Below are 22,530 nucleotides of genomic sequence, written 5' to 3'. Positions count from 1 at the left end.
TATGGATAGCCCCTGGCCCTATCTTATATGAAGGATGGCCTTATGCCTATCCCATGCATGCTTAAACTCCTCCACTGTATTTGCAGCTACCACTTCTGAAGGAAGGCTATTCCATGCATCCACTACTCTCTCAGTAAAGTAATACTTATTGATATTACTTTTAAACCTTTGCCCCTCTAATTTAAAACTATGTCCTCTTGTAGCAGTTTTTCTTCTTTTAAGTATTCTCTCCTCTTTTACCTTGTTGATTCCCTTTATGTATTTCAAAGTTTCAAACATATCCCCTCTGTCTCGTCTTTCTTCCAAGCTATACATGTTAAGGTCCTTTAATCTTTCTTGGTAAGTTTTATCCTGCAATCCATGTACCAGTTTAGTAGCTCTTCTCTGAACTCTCTCCAAAGTATCAATATCCTTCTGGAGATATGGTCTCCAGTACTGAGCACAATACTCCAAATGAGGTCTCACTAGTGCTCTGTAGAGCGGCATGAGCACCTCCCTCTTTCTACTTGTAATTTCTCTCCCTATACACCCAAGCATTCTGCTAGCATTTCCTGCTGCTCGATGACATTGTCTGCCTACCGTTAAGTCTTCTGAAATAATGATCCCTAAATCCCTTTCCTCAGATACTGAGGTTAGGACTGTATCACTGATTTTATATTCTGCTCTTGGGTTTTTACTTCACAGGTGCATTATCTTGCACTTATTAACATTAAATTTTAGTTGCCAGATTTTTGACCATTCCTCTAGTTTTCCTAAGTCCTTTTCCATTTGGCGTATCCCTCCAGGAACATCAACCCTGTTACAAATCTTTGTGTCATCAGCAAAAAGACACACCTTACCATTGAGGCCTTCTGCAATTTTGCTGATAAAGATATTAAACAATATGGGTCCCAGAACAGATCCCTGAGGTACCCCACTGGTAACAAGACCTTGGTCTGAATATACTCCATTGACTACAACCCTCTGTTGTCTGTCCCTCAGCCACTGCCTAATCCATTCAACAATATGGGAGTGCAAGCCCAAAGACTGCACTTTATTGATAAGCCTTCTATGTAGGACAGTATCAAAAGCCTTACTAAAGTCTAGATAAGCGATGTCTACTGCACCTCCTCCATCTATTATTATAGTCACCCAATCAAAAAAATCAATAAGATTAGTTTGACATGATCTCCCTGAAGTAAACCCATGCTGTTTTTCATCTTTCAATCCATGGGATTTTAGATGTTTCACAATCCTCTCCGTAAGTATGGTTTCCATTAATTTCCCCACTATTGATGTCAGGCTTACTGGCCTATAGTTGCCTGATTCCTCCATACTACCTTTCTTGTGAATGGGCACAACATTTGCTAATTTCCAATCTTCTGGGACGACTCCTGTTGCCAGTGATTGGTTAAATAAATCTGTTAATGGTTTTGCTAGTTCACTGCTGAGCTCTTTTAATAGCTTTGGGTGTATCCCATCAGGCCCATGTGACTTATTTGTATTAATTTTAGACAGTTGACTTAGAACCTCTTCCTCTGTAAAGACACATGCATCAAAAGATTCATTAGTCTTCTTTCCTAACTGAGGTCCTTCTCCTTCATTTTCCTTTGTAAAAACTGAACAGACGTATTCATTGAGGCAGTCAGCTCGTTCTTTATTTTCTTCCATATACCTTCCTTCTTTTGTTTTTAATTTGGTAATTCCTTGTTTTAGTTTCCTTTTTTCATTTATGTATCTGAAGAATGCCTTATCGTCTTTTTTCCCTGACTGAGCTAATTTCTCTTCTGCCTGTGCTTTAGAAGCTCTTATAACTTGTTTGGCCTCTCTCTGCCTAATCTTATAAATTTGTCTGTCATCCTCGTTTTGCTTTTTTTTTATAATTCCTAAATGCTATCTTTTTGTTTTTAATGATTTTGGCCACTTCTGCTGAGTACCACAGTGGTCTCTTCCTTTTTTTGCTTTTACTGACAAGCCTAATGCAATTTTCTGTTGCCAATTTTGTTCAATAGTGCCACTTTTAAGTAGTCCCATTTCTCCTGGACTCCATTGAATCTGTTCCAGTCTGATAGGGACTCTTATACCACTAATCTAATTTTAGAAAAGTCATTTTTTCTAAAATCTAAAACTTTTGTTTTTGTGTGGTGTGACTCAGTCACTGTACTTATAGTAAACCACACTGACTGGTGATCACTAGATCCCAAGCTTTCCCCTACAGTAATATCAGATACCAAATTCCCCATTTGTGAATACTAAATCTAAAATGGCCTCCTTCCAGTTTGGCTCCTCCACTACTTGCTGTAGAGATAATCCCAGTATGGAATTTAGAAAATTAGTAGTTAGATTGGCACTCACAGATACAAGGGTCATGCAGATACAGCAAAAATTTAATTTATTTACTTAAAATTCCCTATACATGGTAAATAAACATATTATATATTGGCCAATACTCAACTATTAAAATTATAATTGAGATTAAAACATTATACTCGGTTCTTATATGTTAATATTATATCAATATCCAAGGCTCATATACAAAAAACTTGATTATGTGCGTCTTAATTATAAGGCTAATAGTTCTTCATATGTTGCGGCTATGCAAACATCACACTTCATAAATGAGTCCCTTTGAAGCAAACAGAAGGCTATCCGATTCTATTAGGAACTTGATATAGCAAATGTTCAAAAGGAACTTGATAAATCGAAAGTTCAGTATGCACGCTTGTTTAAGCGGCCAATGTTGAATGTTCGTAGGTATTTATCGTTCGAATATTCGCGTATTGTTTTTATGCGAACTTTCTGATCGAAAAATTCAGCATAGACACAGTGAAACTATTCACGAGGTGTTCGCGTTTATTTTAGTGCACAAGTTCATATATGATGTTCATGCGGACTTACTGATACGGAATATTTGGTATAGAAACAATGGAACAAAGTTCAAGAAGTTCATGAAGTGCTCACGATTTTGTCGGCCTCTCGATTTTTTCGGCCATACGTGCGATTTTGTGTAGGCACGGATAGAACACCGTTCATGAAGTACTCACGATTATTTTAGACCTTGCATGTGTTCCAAGGCTTCCAATTTACTGCATGCTACTGGCGTATGTTATTTTCGTTACCTTTCACCTCTATGTCTTGCTTCCTGGTTCCTTGGTGTCTTTAGGCAAAAAATTTGCTTGACTTTCAATGAGGCTGATTTTTCAAAGTTGTTTGCTGCCGGCAGTTTTTCTTAAAGTTGTTTGTTCCTCAGATGGCACTGGAGATTGATTTGCTTGAACGAACCAAACGCGTTTTGGAGTATAATTTTTGGTCTTACTCCTTCCTCAGTGGTAATTTTATGAATCTCCATGTGCCTCTTTTATACCCTATAAGCTCCACCCAAACAATTCAAAGAGCACAAAAACTGGGGTGGAATTCTCTTTAAACTTATTGAACCGATGGTCATATAGAAAATCCACATGCAATGAGCATATAAAAAATAGTAAAAATATAATAATGAATAAAAATATACACTCTATATCATCCCTGTCCTTTGGCTAGACATTTCTGCACATTGGTGATCTCTCAGAACAAAAAAAGCATGTGCGGTTTCCATGCGTTTTTCATGCGTTTTTTGTGTGTGTATGCGTTTTTTTGCCCAATGCTGCAGAACGCTTCAGAGATTTACCCCTATAAGGCATTTCTATAATAACATATGCCTAATCACAGAAACAGGATTTACAGGTTGATATTCATATAATCTTAAAAACGCAGAAAACCTTGAAAACTTTCTCCAATGGTGTTACTCAGTCTACATATTCACATATCAATGGAAGGAAGGGACCTCAAATTCAAACTGGAGACTCCAATTGCTTGGTTAAGTTGATATGAGGAAGGGGTTATCCAATACCCCGAAACGTGTCTGGTTCAAACCCCCCAAAGGATCACTTACTAAGTGCAATAGAATATTGACATAAGGAATTGCCAGTTAAATACTGTCTGCTACGCAAGAGGCTTGATGAAGTAAAGATCGTGCACAAATATCGAAGTCCACGTGCAAACAAGTCGCCGGTGTGGGGAATTCAGACGGAAGTAATTTGCACAACTCGCAAGACTACGGTCGAATACATTGAAAGACCAACGTCTAGAGCATGGCATGGGCATCTGGTACATCAAATGGTAAGAGTGTTCGAATTTTCCATTAACGTACAGTACAGACCAAAAGTTTGGACACGCCTTCTCATTCAAAGAGTTTTCTTTACTTTCATGACTATGAAAATTGTAGATTCACACTGAAGGCATCAAAACTATGAATTAACACATGTGGAATTATATACATAACAAAAAAGTGTGAAACAACTGAAAATATATGTCATATTTTAGGTTCTTCAAACAGCCACCTTTTGCTTTGATTACTGCTTTGCACACTCTTGGCATTCTCTTGATGAGCTTCAAGGGGTAGTCACCTGAAATGGTTTTCACTTCACAGGTGTGCCCTGTCAGGTTTAATAAGTGGGATTTTTCACCTTATAAATGGGGTTGGGGCCATCAGTTGCGTTGTGGAGAAGTCAGGTGGATACACAGCTGATAGTCCTACTGAATAGACTGTTAGAATTTGTATTATGGCAAGAAAAAAGCAGCTAAGTAAAGAAAAACTAGTGGCCATCATTACTTTAAGAAATGAAGGTCAGTCAGTCCCAAAAATTGGGAAAGCTTTAAAAGTGTCCCCAAGTGCAGTCACAAAAACCATCAAGCGCTACAAAGAAACTGGCTCACATGCGGACCGCCCCAGGAAAGGAAGACCAAGAGTCACCTCTGCTGCGGAGGATAAGTTCATCCGAGTCACCAGCCTCAGAAATCGCAGGTTAACAGCAGCTCAGATTAGAGACCAGGTCAATGCCACACAGAGTTCTAGCAGGAATGGACATTAGACCAGTGGAAATCTGTGCTTTGGTCTGATGAGTCCAAATTTGAGCTCTTTGGTTCCAACCACCGTGTCTTTGTGCGACGCAGAAAAGGTGAACGGATGGACTCTACATGCCTGGTTCCCACCGCGAAGCATGGAGAAGGAGGTGTGATGGTGTGGTGGTGCTTTGCTGGTGACACTGTTGGGGATTTATTCAAAATTAAAGGCATACTGAACCAGCATGGCTACCACAGCATCTTGCAGCGGCATGCTATTCCATCCGGTTTGCGTTTAGTTGGACCATCATTTATTTTTCAACAGGACAATGACCCCAAACACACCTCCAGGCTGTGTAAGGGCTAATTGACCATGAAGGAGAGTGATGGGGTGCTGCGCCAGACGACCTGGCCTCCACAGTCACCGGACCTGAACCCAATCAAGATGGTTTGGGGTGAGCTGGACCGCAGAGTGAAGGCAAAAGGGCCAACAAGTGCTAAGCATCTCTGGGAACTCCTTCAAGACTGTTGGAAGACCATTTCAGATGACTACCTCTTGAAGCTCATCAAGAGAATGCCAAGAGTGTGCAAAGCAGTAATCAAAGTAAAAGGTGGCTACTTTGAAGAACCTAGAATATGACATATTTTCAGTTGTTTCACACTTTTTTGTTATGTATATAATTCCACATGTGTTAATTCATAGTTTTGATGCCTTCAGTGTGAATCTACAATTTTCATAGTTATGAAAATAAAGAAAACTCTTTGAATGAGAAGGTGTGTCCAAACTTTTGGTCTGTACTGTATGTGTGTTGGAAATACACATAAAAGTATTTCAGCGGGACGCCGCTGAGAACCCAACATAGTGGGACGCCGCTTGGACAAACTTTGGGCGATTAATCCACCACAAGTTATATTCAGACACTTTTGTGCATTCGAAGTTATTCATATGGGACTGAGATTTTGGTCTTCCTATATTTAGTTTGGATCAAAGATTCGAATGTCATATATTCACACACTTGAATGTTGCTAGTGAATGCGAACATTTATATAGGCAATACAACTAGCGATTTTATTTTATGATTATATATTCATCGATTTTATTGTTCCAATTTTATTGTCACGATTTTATCATGATTGTGCATGTTTTTTATGTTTTTATTATTTATTGTGCCTAGCACCCATTATTATATGGATTTTAATCATATTAAATCTTTAATGCCTGAAGTAACTTAGATTTTCTCGGAAATTATACCAAGATTAATCTGGAGAGGTGACCAGTTCGGTTTTATTGAAAAGATTAGGAAGAGAATTCATAGAAGTTTAGAGAAATATCTTCCTAAATTAAATGGCTGGTCAGTGAGACACACTGAGTTAGAGGGCTTTATATTGAGCCTTTATTGAGACGATTTAGTTCATTTGTCAGATATAGGTTTAGATATATTTAACTCTGGATTGCAGGATATGATTGACAAGGCCGTGGTTTTTAGGGGGGAACATGCGGGTTAGCACCCTCATGTCTGGTGGGTTAGTCACCTAGCTTTGCTGGGGGGACAATTGTGGACTTAATGAATATTTAATGAGTATTTATTTATTGGTTACCGTATTTATCGGCGTATAACACGCACAGGCGTATAACACGCACCTTCATTATAAGAGGGAAATTTCAGGAAAAAAAATTAAATTTCAAATAAAGCCTCTGATCTGCCCCCTCTGGTAACGCAAACCCCCCCTCCCTCCCCAGTATTAATCATTGGTGGCAGTGGCCACAGGGTCCCCCTCCTCCCCCCCATCATTGGTGGCAGTTTGCAGTTCCGATCGGAGCCCCAGCAGTGTAATGCTGGGGCTCCGATCGGTTACCATGGCAGCCAGGAGTCACGCTACTGAAGTCCTGGCTGCCATGGTATGTTAGTGAGCAGAGAGCAGCGCATTATACTCACGTGCGCTGTGGCCGCCGGTCGCTCCTTCTCATAGGTCTGTGCGGCGCATTGCCACAGCGCACGTGAGTATAATGCGCTGCTCTCTGCTCACTAACATACCATGGCAGCCAGGACTTCAGTAGCGTGACTCCTGGCTGCCATGGTAACCGATCGGAGCCCCAGCATTACACTGCTGGGGCTCCGATCGGAACTGCAAACTGCCACCAATGATGGGGGGGAGGAGGGGGACCCTGTGGGATATGGCCGGCACATTCATTGGTGGTGCAGTGGCCACAGTCCCTCCCCTCCTACTCTGTCCTCATCGGTGTTCAGCGGCAGCCGCGCACAGTGGGGAGGGAGAGACTCCCTCCTCCTCCCTCCTCCCTCCTCCTCCCTCCGCTGTGCCGGCCGGCTCAGTCCTGCCTCTCTGGACACGTTTCAGCCCTAATCGGCGTATAACACGCATACATCATTTGCCCCCTATTTTCAGGGGGAAAAAGTGCGTGTTATACGCCGATAAATACGGTATTTAATTATTCATGGTTATTATTATCATTATTATATTATGTAACCCTTAGTAAAGGACCACGGCCATTTTTCACCACAATTTGGTTTGTATTTATTTTAGATAAGTATTGGTAAAGTAATTGTTATAGTTTAAGTTATTGCTCATATGGCACCATGTGCCATATGTGCTCCCTTAGCTTACAGTGACAATATAATAAGGATTTTTGTAAACCTAAACATATTCTGCTGGAAGTACTATTGCTGTAATTTGTTCTCTTAAAAGCAATAAAAATATTGTCAGAAAAGATTAATCTCTGTCTCAGCTTCAAAAATCTACTGGGTGCTAACAAAGGAGGGAGACACTATGGGACAGATCTACTAGACCTCTACATGCCATAAACTTGGCTCAGGCTGGATAATACATTTGTTGAATGGCTATACTCTTTTGTCTAAGTTTACACCTCCTATTGGTTGGCTTGGATTGATACAGAATTTTATGCCAGAATTTAGCATTTTCAGCCATGCCTATTTCCTGAGAAGCCACACCGTTTACGTACTAGGCATAGAGAACTTCTCTAAAGATGCCCTAAATTTCACAAAATGTAAGTGCAATTTATGCGAAAATCTAGGTGTACTCATATGTAAAAGGTGTTTGTTACCTCCCCCAAGCCCTAAGTAAAGTATTACATGAATAGTACTGCTGCTCATCCGACCCCAGATCACTAATTTATATATCCATACTCATCCCCATTCCTTCATTGTGCACATGCAAACTGGCACTGGAATATATTGCGAGGACTCATGAGCAGGCACCTATAATGGAGAGAACTCCAGAATGAGTCCTCTCAATGCATTCCAGTGCTAGTTTGTGGGCTCAATTTAGTAATCTGGAATCAAGGGCAGCAGTACTGTTAATTTAGTAGTGCACTTAACAAGGCTTGGGGGAGGTGACACATTCCATTTCACTCATAAATCACAAAGCCCAAACTATGGTTAACCACTGAAAGACCGGTACTATTTTCATTTTTGCTTTTTTACATTTTTCCTCCCCACATTCAAATAGCCATAACTTTTTTATTTTTGTTGTTAACATTAACATATGAGGGCTTATTTTTGCAGGACAAGATGCTTTTTTTTATGCCACCATTTAAGTTACCATGCCTTGTATTGGAAAACAGGAAAAAAAAAATTGTGGGGAAAAAAATAAAATAAAAAGCTGGACAACCCATTTAAGACTTCAGTACTCATATGCATATCAAGTTCACATAGAAGCACTGTTTCTTACTGTCCTTTGTAAAGAAAGCATTTTCATTTACATTTGCCTTTCCTCAGTGGATCTTCCTTTCCTATGTCACAGACCCAAACATGCATCATTACATAGCTTCAGAAGGAAACCAGTTTGAAACCATCATGTGTCTAGGCTATAAATATCAAAAAGGACGAAATTGCCAATAAAAACCACCCAGCATGCTGCAAACACGCTGGGAATACATTTTTATATTTCCAATAGTGATTCAAGCTATAGGCTTCAAGTCAACAAGCCATCAAAAGTGTAGGTGTTCAGCAACTAGCTTTTATGTTTTTTAGTGGGAGCCTTTTGCGATTGGCACATGCATGTGGTATACCACAGGCTTGATCTTCGCCCACAATGACAAAATCATAGACTGTGGGGGAATATAACAACCTTGTACGCACCTTTTCTGGCATACAAAAGTTGCAAGTGGAAAAATGTACTATGTATTTCCTTCCACCCTCGACACCTTTACAAAAAGGGACAAGCAGTGGGCAGGAGGAAGTGGACTGCAGGTGGAACCTCTGTGGCCCAATTCACTTAACACCATGTGTGCATAAGAAACACAATAAACATGCCTCAGTGCCTTTTGAGTTCTAACAGTGTTGTTGCATTCTCTATAGTTGACTTTTTAACCTATTTCTCAGTCAATTACAGGATTACGTTTTTGAACTCATGCCAAACCTTGGTAAAGGAACATGTATGGCTCGGCGCATGCCCAGTGACACATTTGAAGCTGTTGCCCTCAGGAGCTTCTCCATCGTGCAGGCAGTCCCCATTTTCACATAGCGGAGGGGGGTGGCGGCAAAGAGTTCGGGTGTGGGTAGTTATGCTGGAAGAGGAGTGCTTGGGCTCTAAAGGAAGGCGGGCTGGGCACTGTACGGGGGAGTTACTGGGCTCCAGAGAAGGATAATAACGCCCCTCTGGGCACCTTGGACACTCATTTGTATACCATAAAAAGTGGATTTTGAAGCAAAAATTTAAGACTACAGCAAGAAATAAGGTATCTTATTGTACATGGCAGTAGTAACACCTTAATATGCTCAAACCGGGTGACAGATTCCCTTTAACTGCTTCTTCCACCTCCCCTCTCCATAAATTTAATGAGATTATATAATCTATTGTGTTATTGAGGAGGCAGCCCATCTTGGTCTCTCAAGACAGATTTATCACAGAATTCAGATAGAATGTAAGAACGATTATATGTGTATGGGGGAATGGTGAGAGATAGCTGTAGGCTGAACAAGCATTCAGCCAACAGCTATTAAAGGTCCTTAAAATTGGTTCTTTCCTGTTTTGATTTCTGTGAAATAGCATATTTCAGCGTGCAAAGTTTAATTAAAAATGTGCCCACCTCTTGGAATTATGTTAAGTTAACAAAAGAGACTATTCTCACTTGTGGTATATGAGCACAACACTGTTGCAGCTATGTACAGTGGTGCTTGAAAGTTTGTGAGCATGCTACTGTACCTGCGTTTCTCTGTATTTCATCATGACAGGTTTCCATTAAAGGGGTTGTCTCACCACAGCGATTTCTGTCCAAATGCACTATTTGGGCATACGACGTCATAGAAGGGGAGCCGCCGCTTACAACATCGCCAGGACACGCACTCTGTGTGTCGAGATTGAGAGATTCATTTGAATGACTAGCAAGAGAATAGCTGTGCCCCCCCCACCTGTATCAGCTACCATAATCCGCTGAATGTCATGCCGCTTCCTTTGGCGGTTGTCTTCATGACATTAAGACTGGTGTTTCACACTGGTGTTTTTAGCTTCAGTAAACTGGAGTAAAATGCACATTACTGTTCGTAAATTTGGCATATTTTTTAGTAGTCCATGCATTGTAAAAGTAAATCTGTCTCTTCTATCCACAGGCATAGATTTGCACCATAATTTATGCCAACGTCTGACATAAGTTACAGTAAATCTGATTGGTGGCATTAGCCACACCCCTGTCACTAAACTCCACCCTCTTAAAAAACTAGAGAAATCAGCAACTTTGTGTGAATTTTGCTTTTGCCAAATTGAACTACTTTTTATACCATGAAACTGATGGAAAGTCACTGATAAATCCACCACTTAATAGCTATATATATTATTATTTGCTTTCCATTCAAATTTTCTGAGAAGTATTTCTCATTTTTTCAGTCTCCGTATACCAGCAACATTCAAACAGAAAAGGACACATTGGAGAGGAGAATAACTGACTGCTATTAACATACAGCTTAGCCAGGGATTCTTGGTCACATCTGCAATGAGGGTTAGTTCCCAGCCCCCCTTGCCCTCCCCAAACCCTGATCCTCAACCCATTCAGGCTTTTGAAGGGGTATTCTTTAAAATGAAATCCATTCAATGTGTTTCGGGGCTACCCATCCTCAGGAACAAAATGTGTTATTACATGTCTATAAAATAAATGGCTTCATAACATACACATCATAATTCAAAACATTCCACAATTGGTTTCAAAATTGTTTGTTTTTTGTCTTGGTTAGGTGAAGTCATTTCAGCACTGGTGGATACTGGACTTCTAAATACAACCTACGTGTTGTTTACATCAGACCATGGGGAGCTTGCAATGGAACATAGGCAATTTTATAAGATGAGCATGTATGAAGGAAGCTCTCATATACCACTTCTAATTATGGGACCCAACATCCAATCTGGAAAGAGAATCTCAAATATCGTATCTCTTGTGGACCTTTACCCCACCATGCTAGGTACGTAAGGGGAGGAACGGTCCAAACAATGGAAACTGCAGTTCAATGTTTCCAAATGTAAGACAGTGAACTTGGGCAGAAAGAACCCTCAGTTTGAGAATTGTATTGGCAGCTCTGTGTTAGCAAGGACTTCAGAAGAGAAGAATTTAGGCGTCCTGATATCAGACCGCTTCAAAATGAATGCACGGTGTGGACAGGAATCAGGGAAAGCAAATAGGATGCTTGGTTGTATAGCAATAGGTATAACCAGTAGGGAGAGATTGTGGTCCTGTGGTATAGAGCTCTAATGAGACCACATCTGCAATACTGTGTCCAGTTCTGGAGACCTCACCTTCAAAAAGACATAGATAAAATGGAAATAATGGAGGGTCTTCAACATAAAGATCCCTTTCGACAGAACAATTTAGGATTGTCAGGAAGGAAGAGGTCCATCCTGACAATCGCCTGCACCTCAGTGGAGGAGAGAGCTGCATATACACGCACAATCACCTTGACAGTATAGGGGCAAAGATCACTAATGCCATTGCTCTTCCCCACATAGACTTGTTTGCTGGCAGCAGAGCATGTTTAGATGGCATGATCTACAGCTGGCAAATGACAATTAAGGTGCCTACACATACAATCCACCTTTACACTGCCAGTTAATTAGTTACAAGTGTTCATATTAATGCTTGTTAGCGATTTATCTGGCGGATTCTTGGCCTGTGTAAAGGACCTGTAAAACATACCAGGATGGACTTAAACAACTAATGCCTCATTCACACGTCAGTGTTTGGTCAGTGATTTCCATCAGTGATTTTAAGCCAAAATCAGATGCGCCCCTAAACACCGAACAAGACGGGCGGCCCATTGTAGTAATGCCTATTCTTGTCCGCAAAACGGACAAGAATACGACATGTTATATTTTTTTTGCGGGCCAAAAAATGGAGCAACGGATGCGGACAGCACACGGAGTGCTGTCTGCATCTTTTGTGGCCCCATTGAAGTGAATGAGTCCGCATCCGAGCCGCAAAAACTGCAATTTGGATGCGGACCAGAACTACGGTCTTGTGCATGTAGATGTAGCCTAAGGCTACATGCACACGACCGTTGTGTGTTTTGCAGTCCGCTTTGTGGACAAGAATAGGACAGGTTAAATTTATTTTGCGGACCACGGAACAGAGCAACGAACATGGACGGCACACGGAGTGCTGTCCGCATATTTTGCGGCCCCATTGAAGTGAATGGGTCCGCATCCAAGCCGCAAAAACAGCGGTTCAGATGCAGACCAAAACAACGGTCATGTGCATGAGGCCTAAGTGACAAAAAAAATCATTTCAAGAAAAACAGTCACTTTGATGCTAGTATTCGTTCACACCAGGCAGTAACACAGAAGTCCTTGTATAAAGCAGAGTCCACGTGCTTTACACACAAACATGGTAGCAGGCCTTAATCCCGGCCCAAAATCCCAGGCCCCAACACAGAGACTGGCAGCGCTCCACTGTCAGAGAGGAGTCATCCACACCACCTGACAGTGCTGACTGTGTTTTATATCCAAACCAAGACCCGGCCTGGAACTTTGGGAGAAGCTACCACCCATCACATTGACTACTCCCAATAAGAGCCGTCCCGGGTTAGCTTTGCAGCCATACTAAAACAACTGAAGTGTCAGACTGCAATCTGCAAAACTGACACTTTTACCTCACAGAGGCCAGGAACCTTGTGACATGTACCGACCATCAATGACGACCCCTTGTTCCTTTCTACAATATATATTTGAGAGTTATAGAGAGAGATAGTTCTCATAACTCCCTTAAAGGGATTGTCCAGGATTTTTATATTATATCCTCATACTAAGGATAGGCCATCAATATCTGATGTGCAAGAGACTGACACTCCACTTCCCTGAGGTTTCATTGTAGCTTCTGCTCTGGAAGTAGGTGCTGGAACTATACATCTCTGTCCATTGTGTAGTTCTGTTGATTACTTGTAGCCCCAGAGCAACCTTGGAACAGCCAATTGGCAGTGGTATTGGGTGTCGGACCCCCTCTGATTAGACATTGATGACCTATTGCAGTGTCCCAGGGGGTCAGTAGTGTGTGCTGGGCTTTGTAGTGCAGATTGACCACTAACCTGGGATCCACTGTCGTCTTCAATTGGGGCAAATACTGGAACAGGCAGGTATTTAACAGTTCGTGACGCCAGTGTCAATTAAACGGTGACACGCAGTGTAAAGTATGGTGGACGCATGAAGCAAGCACAGGATAGCCAACAAAAACTGGAACTTTTACTGAATATCAGTCAGGATAATACATGGACACAGGTACAGCACAGTTCCATGAAAGACGGTTGGTTTCTTATAACAATACAGGTGGTTCTTGGGAGTTACAGAATGGCCGGTCTTAGCAAGGCATTATACAGAGTGTTGATTACAGGAGATGCAGTACAGGCGGATTGCTCAATATTCCTGACTGGTCCTGCTACATGTGACTTTCTCTCCAAGGTCTAATGCCCTTTATCTGGCGTACCCTTGAATCTGTCCTTATCTAGTACCTCCTCTGTTATCTTGAGTACCTCTTGCTTTCTCTGATCGGCCTCTGTGGTATTCTGTGTCTTCAGGCTGATTAGTTATGCCCTTCTGACTTCTATGCATGGACTCAGGAGGAAAACCTCTCTGCACTGAGTCTGGAAACTTCTACCCTTCCTGAACTAGGCCCTAGCCTATTTATACTGAACTGGGGGCTCCCTCTGCTGGCTGTGATAAGGATTGCCGGTAACCGGCCTGACTGGCTTAAAGGGAACTACACACTCAAATCTAGCAGTGTCGGGTAGCCTACCCGTATGCTGCACACCCCCAGACTTTAACGTGAGTAAGGCCTCGTACTCACACACACGCCTGAACCAACATAAGCGGATGCATAATTTAAACATTACATTATAAATATAATAAACAACTATGTCACGTAAAAATATAACATTTGCAATAACTGACGCAAGAAAAAGGGGCGTCTTCTTTCTTCTTAGGCACGGCCGCTGACCTGGCACAGCGGACTTAAGGTGAACCAGGTTAGTCTATTTTTCTTGACTGAGGTATAATAAAGAACTACACAGGGTTTCCCCGTGGGTGTAGAACAGGCAAGGGCTCACGTGGAGGAGTCCATTCTTGCGCACAAACATCAAGCAGGCTATTTCCGATAGTAACTGTTCGGGAGGAGACACCACCAGCATAGTCAAAGTCTCTTAAATGGACTGGCGGACGTCCCCTGGTCATCCGGGTGGACCTTCTCAACACAGGGGTTTCCTCTTCCCTTAGCACCGAGGTAGAAGAGGGAGTAGCAACGGGAGGATCTCCATCCGTGAGACCTTGGTCAGGAACAACGGGAACAACAGGAACAACAGCATCCACTGGAGGGGGAACTGGATCCGGGGCATCTTGAACCGGCTCTTCTGGAAGTAAAGGTACAGTAGGTGCCGGAGCGGGCACCAACAAGTTCAACCATGGTGTCAGAAGCCAATGCATGGGATCGGCGTCATACCTTAGATTTCGGACAGCCTGCATAGGATCCTCGGGCTGTATCGATGACTCTGACACAGGGGGTTCAGATATAGAACTCTCGGCACTGGGTCCTGGTGTCAGGCAAAGCTTTAACCGGTTTCGGTGTACAATTTGGGATCCCCTGCCCTCCCGGGTGATCTCATAAGTGTGAGTTCCAACATTTGGGATTGCAGTGACAACATAAGGACTTTGCTCCCATTTACTGTCCAGTTTACTGGTACGGCGGTTATTTTTTTAACCATACCACAGCCCCTATCTTCAGGGGTTCTGCATGGGCTGCTTGGTCATAGTCTCTCTGCTGCCGGTCTCTAGCATAGTCCATACGTTCCTGAACAATAGCTTGGGCTGTATTCAATCGCCTTTGGTGTTCAGCAACCCAGTCGGTATTAGGGAATGGGTTGATGCAATCAGGTACGAGTACATCCAAGGAGTGGTCAGCAGGCAATAATCCTTGGCGCCCAAACATCAAATAAAAGGGGGTATACCCGGTGGAACAGTGTATGGTATGATTGTATGTGAACATGAGCTGTGGCAACAGATTAGGCCAATCTCCCCTGGTTTCAGGAGGCACGGTCCTCAGCATCTCTATCAAGGTCTGATTCATTTTTTCACATAATCCATTACCTTGCGGATGGTAGGCCGTCGTCCGGATCTTCTTACAGTTGTGCAGGCGGCACAGTTCATGGAACAGATGGGACTCAAAAGCAGGACCTTGATCGGTGAGGATCTTTTCTGGACAACCGTAGGGCAGGAGGAAGTGTTTCCAGAACAGTTCGGCTGTAGTCTTGGCCGTCTGGTCTCTCACAGGCACCGCTACAACAAACTTAGTGAAATGGTCAATAATAGTCATAGCGTACACATACCCTGAGCGACTAGGCTCCAGTTTCACATGGTCGATGGCGACAAGTTCAAGAGGACGAGTACTTACAATGGGTCTCAGTGGTGCCCTCTGATCATGGTGTTCACCTCGTTTCAAGGCACAGGCTACGCACTCCCGACACCACTTCTCCATGTCTTCTCTCATGCCCACCCAGTACAACCGCTGGCGGATATTTGCCTCAGTCTTTTGGACCCCAAAGTGACCGGATTGATTGTGGTACATCTCCAACACCATACCTGCATCTCGTCGGGGTATGAGAATTTGATGCACTCTTTCGTTGGACACTGGGTCTAGGCTTCTCCGTAGCAACAGGCCCTTTTGTATGAAGAGTTGATTGCGTTGTCTCCACAGTTTGATGAGCTCAGGATCTGTACTCTTACGCCGAATCCTCTCAGGGGTTCTGCCACTGGTAATGAAGTCCAACAATTCACCCATCACTCTACTTTCAGACTGTAGTTTCACCCACCTTTCTTCTTTGAGTTCCGGCCTACTGGAGGGTGAAGGAACTGCAGCTCTGTTACTGGTAGCCCGAGCCTGATCCTGTTGAGCAAATTTATGGTAGAAGGCCGGCATTTCTACATCTTCCCAAGCATCTCGCACATCATCAGGAGCTGTCTCTGTGGGAAGTCTGGATAAAGCATCAGCATTGTCGTTAGTACGTCCAGCGCGATATTTTACAGAGAAATCATAGTTGGCGAGACGAGAGGCCCATCTTTGCTCCAGAGCCCCCAATTTAGCTGTATTTAGATGTGCCAGAGGGTTATTATCAGTGAATGCAATGAATGGGGTAGCGGCTAGGTAATCTTTGAATTTTTCCGTCACTGCCCACACTAATGCCAGGAATTCTAGTTTGAAGGAACTATAATTCTGGTCATTTTTCTCAGCTCCTTTCAGGGAGCGGCTTGCATAAGCTATCACTCTTTCTTTTCCCTCTTGAATCTGGGCTAACACAGCCCCCAGGCCTCGCTTGCTAGCATCAGTATACAGATGGAAGGGCTTGCTGTAGTCAGGATAACCTAACACGGGAGGCTCGGTCAGTTTCTTTTTTAACAACTGGAACGCTATCTCTCTCTCTTCATTCCACTCAATGAGCACTGGAGTTCTAGGACTTTTCTTGGGCTGCCCCCTCAAGAGTTCCTGGAGAGGATCGGCTATTTGAGCAAAATGGGGGATGAAACGTCTATAGTAGCCGGCAAAACCAAGGAAACCCCTCACCTCTTTGACGGTAGTGGGTACCGGCCAGTTACGGACAGCCGCTAACTTATCAGGGTCAGGTTGTACGCCCTCTCCGCTTACCACATGCCCCAGGTATTTTACCGCAGGTTTGAGCAAGTGGCATTTAGATGGCTTTACCTTCAGGCCATATTTGACAAGGATTTCAAAGACCTCTGCTAAGTGTTTCAGGTGGTCTTCATATGTTTTTGAGTACACAATGACGTCATCTAGATACAGCAGCACTGTTTCGAAGTTTTTGTGACCCAAACACCGCTCCATTAGTCTCTGGAAAGTTCCTGGGGCATTACATAACCCGAACGGCATACAATTAAATTCAAACAGGCCCATGGGAGTGGTGAAAGCAGTCTTTTCCCTATCTGCCGGGGCCATGGGTACTTGCCAGTAGCCACTGGTCAAGTCCAATGTGGAGAAATAGGCAGCGGAGCCCAGAGCAGTTAGTGACTCTTCAATGCGGGGCAGTGGGTACGCGTCTTTGTGGGTTATTTGGTTAATTTTTCTATAGTCCACGCAGAAACGGATACCACCATCCTTCTTCTTTACAAGGACCAGGGGTGCCGCCCACGGGCTACGACTGTCCCGTATTACATTAGAGTCTTTCATCTCTTGGATCATTTCTTTTACAGTCTGATAAGAAGTAGGCGGTAAGGGTCGGTATCTCTCCTTGATAGGAGGATGAGAGCCAGTAGGTATGGTGTGTTGTATGGCACTAACCTCTCCATAATCAGCAGCATGTTTACTGAAGGCCTGGTGGTGCTCTTTGACAAGCCGTAGTATCCCTTCTTGTTGATGTTGGGGGGTAGTCTCGTCCCCGACATGTAGCTCTTCCCACCAGGGTACTTGTGACTGCGGCACCGGCGGACATCCGCTGACTGCAGCTGGCGGCTTTTCTGTCACTGGAAGACGGATGATGTCTTGGAAGAACACCTGAGAAAGCTGGGCAACAGGGTAATGCTTAGTAAGCGCCACAGGATGATCACTCAGGTTAATCAGACGGACAGGTACTTTACCTTGGGAGACGTTCACCAGGCACTTGGCAGCTCTCACATAAGGGTAGTTCTCCATCTGGATTGGCTCCACCAGGGCTGGATAATCTTGGCCTTGGACTCCCAGGACAGCACGACACCATAAGAGAGTTTGGGAATTAGGAGGCAAAGTCACAGGCTTATTATCACGAATCTTGGCAGTACAAATTTCTCCTTTCCCGTTAGCAAACCTCTGCTGGGCACTTAACACAGTGATAGTCTTTTGAATCACCCTCTTGGACGCAGAGGAAGCGGTGGGCAGAGTCTGATGTAATACGGCAAGTATTTCAGCATAACAGTTTTTGAAGACATTGGTGCCTAGAATGACAGGATGTCCTCCTCTGTCGCCGGCCTGTACTACTATCACCCCCTGTTGAGGCAAGGTGACTTCTCCCACCTGCAGGGTGGGTTCCCAGTATCCATGGATCTTTACCGGTTTGCCATTGCTGGCGATAATCTCTACCCAGGATTCAGGCGGCTGGGTCAATTGATTGGTGTCCCAGAATCTTTCAAAGGCGGGCAGCTGAATAGTAGTGACCTGAGACCCAGTATCTAATAGGGCTTCAAAGGGGACCCCGTTAATCTCCACATTGATTTTAGGATGGGATCCTACATACCGTGGCATCCAATTTGGATCTTTTGGACCTAGTGTTCTACCTCCCGAGGGGTGGTCCTCAGCCTCAGGGGTTGCCCGTTTAACTGCCAGCAAGTGGATTCTGTGTGTCCCATCTTTTTGCAGTATGTACACACGGGCCGCTGGCGACCCCTATTGCGCCTCCCCGGATCCCTGGGGTGAGTCTCTTGGTATGGAGGTGAGAACGGCTTAGAGGGTGACAGGAACTCCTCTTCTGACATCATAGGTTTTTCCCATTCCTCCATTTTTCTGCACACTCTCTCTAGGCTTTTAGTGAGGTGATTTACTTGCTCTGTCAGCATGGCAATAGTATCGGTAGCTGTAGCTTGAACAGCTTGACCGGCCTCAGCTCGGTTAATGATAAACGGTTTTGACCTGCAGGCTGATAACTCAGGTGGGGTGCTCAACTCTGTAGATACTGCTGACCCCAGAATTTTTATAGCCAGCTCTTTAAAGTCCAGAAAGGTACTGTTAGGGTGTTGGGCGGACAGCATCTTTAATTGGGTCCTTATTTGCTCACTAGACACTCCGGTAATAAATTGTTCCCTCAGGGTCTGATCCTGGTTATCAGCTTCCTTGGGATCTATCTGAATTACAGCCCCCAAAGCCTCCTGAAGTGATAGGGCATAGTCACGGAGGGACTCACCGGACTTCTGTTTCTTGCCAAAGAAGTGCATCTTTATCTCTGAGGCAGTCCTCGTTTCAAAAGTGGCCCTGAGGCGGGTGAATATCTGCTCTAGAGTACTCCTTTCAGCAGCAGGCCAGGATAATACCTCTCTGCGGGCAGCCCCCTCCAGTTGCGCTAGCAAGATTTCCATTTGCTGATCGGCATTTATGGGGTACAGTTTGAATAAGGCCAGCAACTTTTCTTTAAAGTCTCTTAGGGTATGGGCCTCTCCGTTATAGCGGGGAAACCATGGGGCCCCAAAATAGTAAGGCATGGTAAAGGGCATCATGCTGGGGGCTATAGGATGATTAGGAGCCGCAAGCTCTCCCGGGTCCGGCCGCTCGGCAACTCCCGGATCTGACATGTTAACTTATTACGAGGTGGCCGCTGGTGACTAAAGGGGCCGGAACAATCCCCTTCCCTCCGGATACAAGTTCTTACCGGTATCGGCGGGTTCGCGCAGGCCAAATCTTGTGAGACTCCGGACGTCCTGTGAACGCGGTGACGTTGCTGACGCAGGAAAAGCAGGGCCGCGGCGGTGCGATGATGAAGAGGGGCGGGATTCTCTGTGTCTTTGAAGGGATCCGCCCACGGAGGTCCTCAGCAGCGCGGGAAACTTTACTCCAGGCGGCCGGTGGCCATCTTGATCACGATTCCCTGACAGCAAGCAGGGTGTTGCAAAGTCCAATAAATCACAGTCCACAAATACGATTTTCCCTCTGGGGGTAGCGCAACACAGTACAGCGCCTCTGATTCCTCCCAGGCACAATTTTAATCCACCGGCTTGGAAATAAAGGGTTACAGTCTTTGCCATACGGTGGTGAAATAGTTAAAGCACACAGTTCACACTTCTCTGCACTGTAGAAGTATGCGGATCCTGTTCGTGACGCCAAAAAGAGCGATGCAGTGTCCCAGGGGGTCAGTAGTGTGTGCTGGGCTTTGTAGTGCAGATTGACCACTAACCTGGGATCCACTGTCGTCTTCAATTGGGGCAAATACTGGAACAGGCAGGTATTTAACAGTTCGTGACGCCAGTGTCAATTAAACGGTGACACGCCGTGTAAAGTATGGTGGACGCATGAAGCAAGCACAGGATAGCCAACAAAAACTGGAACTTTTACTGAATATCAGTCAGGATAATACATGGACACAGGTACAGCACAGTTCCATGAAAGACGGTTGGTTTCTTATAACAATACAGGTGGTTCTTGGGAGTTACAGAATGGCCGGTCTTAGCAAGGCATTATACAGAGTGTTGATTACAGGAGATGCAGTACAGGCGGATTGCTCAATATTCCTGACTGGTCCTGCTACATGTGACTTTCTCTCCAAGGTCTAATGCCCTTTATCTGGCGTACCCTTGAATCTGTCCTTATCTAGTACCTCCTCTGTTATCTTGAGTACCTCTTGCTTTCTCTGATCGGCCTCTGTGGTATTCTGTGTCTTCAGGCTGATTAGTTATGCCCTTCTGACTTCTATGCATGGACTCAGGAGGAAAACCTCTCTGCACTGAGTCTGGAAACTTCTACCCTTCCTGAACTAGGCCCTAGCCTATTTATACTGAACTGGGGGCTCCCTCTGCTGGCTGTGATAAGGATTGCCGGTAACCGGCCTGACTGGCTTAAAGGGAACTACACACTCAAATCTAGCAGTGTCGGGTAGCCTACCCGTATGCTGCACTATCCTTAGGACAGGCTGTTAATATAAAAGTCCTGGACAACCAATCAACTTTTTTTGCTGATGGAAATTAGGGATATGCAAATCGACTTCGGGTGAAACATCCAAAGTTGATTTGCATAAAACTTTGTTTGAATACTGTACTGAGCGGGAGCTCCGTGCAGTATTAGAATGTATTGGTTCCCCTGAGCTGAAGTTATTGCTTGCGAGACTTCGCATAATAACTTGAGAAATTCATTTCTACTGTAAAATAAAATTTTCCGAACTCGGGTTCGGTTCCAAGTGGTACCTCATCCCTAATGGAAGCCATGGACATCAAGACAGCTTCTGCAGGGAAAATGTATTATTGTGTGATAGCCTCCAGATTAATGTAATCTAATACATGGATGGTTTGAGGCTACCAGGGCGGTAGATTTTTTTCCAGCGTGTCTCTGTTCTTGCTCAAAGAGAGGTCCTGAGAAGGAGACCTCTATGTCTCTATGACATCCATATTTATTGGGGATATGGAAAGGGGTTATAAGTAGAGTTGAGCGAACACCTGGATGTTCGGGTTCGAGAAGTTCGGCCGAACATCCCGGAAATGTTCGGGTTCGGGATCCGAACCCGATCCGAACTTCGTCCCGAACCCGAACCCCATTGAAGTCAATGGGGACCCGAACTTTTCGGCACTAAAAAGGCTGTAAAACAGCCCAGGAAAGAGCTAGAGGGCTGCAAAAGGCAGCAACATGTAGGTAAATCCCCTGCAAACAAATGTGGATAGGGAAATGAATTAAAATAAAAATTAAATAAATAAAAATTAACCAAAATCAATTGGAGAGAGGTTCCATAGCAGAGAATCTGGCTTCCCGTCACCCACCACTGGAACAATTCTAGTAAGAAGCAGGGCGGCAATACCAGAGGGTTAGACGGATCGTTAGTGATAGGGATATGTGTCAAACAAGATTAGACGATATGACCAATAAATTTAGAGAGCGAGGCTACCCCCCTGATCTATTGAAAATACAGCGTAATAAAGCTGAGATTACACCACCAGATAGAACTAAGAAAGAAACAAGGATCCCCTTAGTGATTAAATACCATCCCTGGTCCCAGCGCCTTAGGACTATTGTTAATCAACATTGGCACATATTATCTAAGTCCTATCCACGGATAGGAGAGTTCCAGAGGCCACCCATGATATGCTATAAACGGGCAGAAAATATTAGGGATAAAATAGTCCGGGCGGATGTGGGAAGTAATAAAATAGAAAGAGGACAGAGTACTTTATCTACACCTAGACGGGGCACTTTTCCTTGTTTAAACTGTGTCAATTGTTCCAGCGTTATAAAGGGTTCATGTTTCTCCCACCCTCACTCAGGTGAAAATATTCCAATAAGGGGCACGTTCACTTGTGATAGTAGATTTGTGGTTTACATTCTTAAATGTCCATGTGGATTACTATATGTGGGGGAAACCTCAATGAGAATGAAGGACAGACTAAGTAAACACAAATCTACTATCCGTAAACAGAATTTATTACTCCCAATACCCCTTCATTTTTATGATAAAAAACACAACATCTCGCAGTTGAGGTATCAGATTATTGAAG

General features: G+C 43.9%; 1 protein-coding gene across 1 annotated transcript in view; it reads left to right on the top strand.

The window, feature by feature from the left end:
- ARSK (arylsulfatase family member K) overlaps window positions 1-22,530 on the top strand; it is a 142,569-nt gene that overhangs the window by 54,544 nt on the left and 65,495 nt on the right. The window contains exon 6 of the mRNA XM_044275998.1: window positions 11,067-11,291. Within this exon, the coding sequence (XP_044131933.1) occupies window positions 11,067-11,291 (225 nt within the window). The remainder of the gene's footprint in view (window positions 1-11,066; window positions 11,292-22,530) is intronic.

This window comes from Bufo gargarizans, chromosome 1 (genome assembly GCF_014858855.1).
Source record: "Bufo gargarizans isolate SCDJY-AF-19 chromosome 1, ASM1485885v1, whole genome shotgun sequence".
Lineage (NCBI taxonomy): Eukaryota > Metazoa > Chordata > Amphibia > Anura > Bufonidae > Bufo > Bufo gargarizans.
This window is presented reverse-complemented; position numbering and strand designations above follow the sequence as displayed.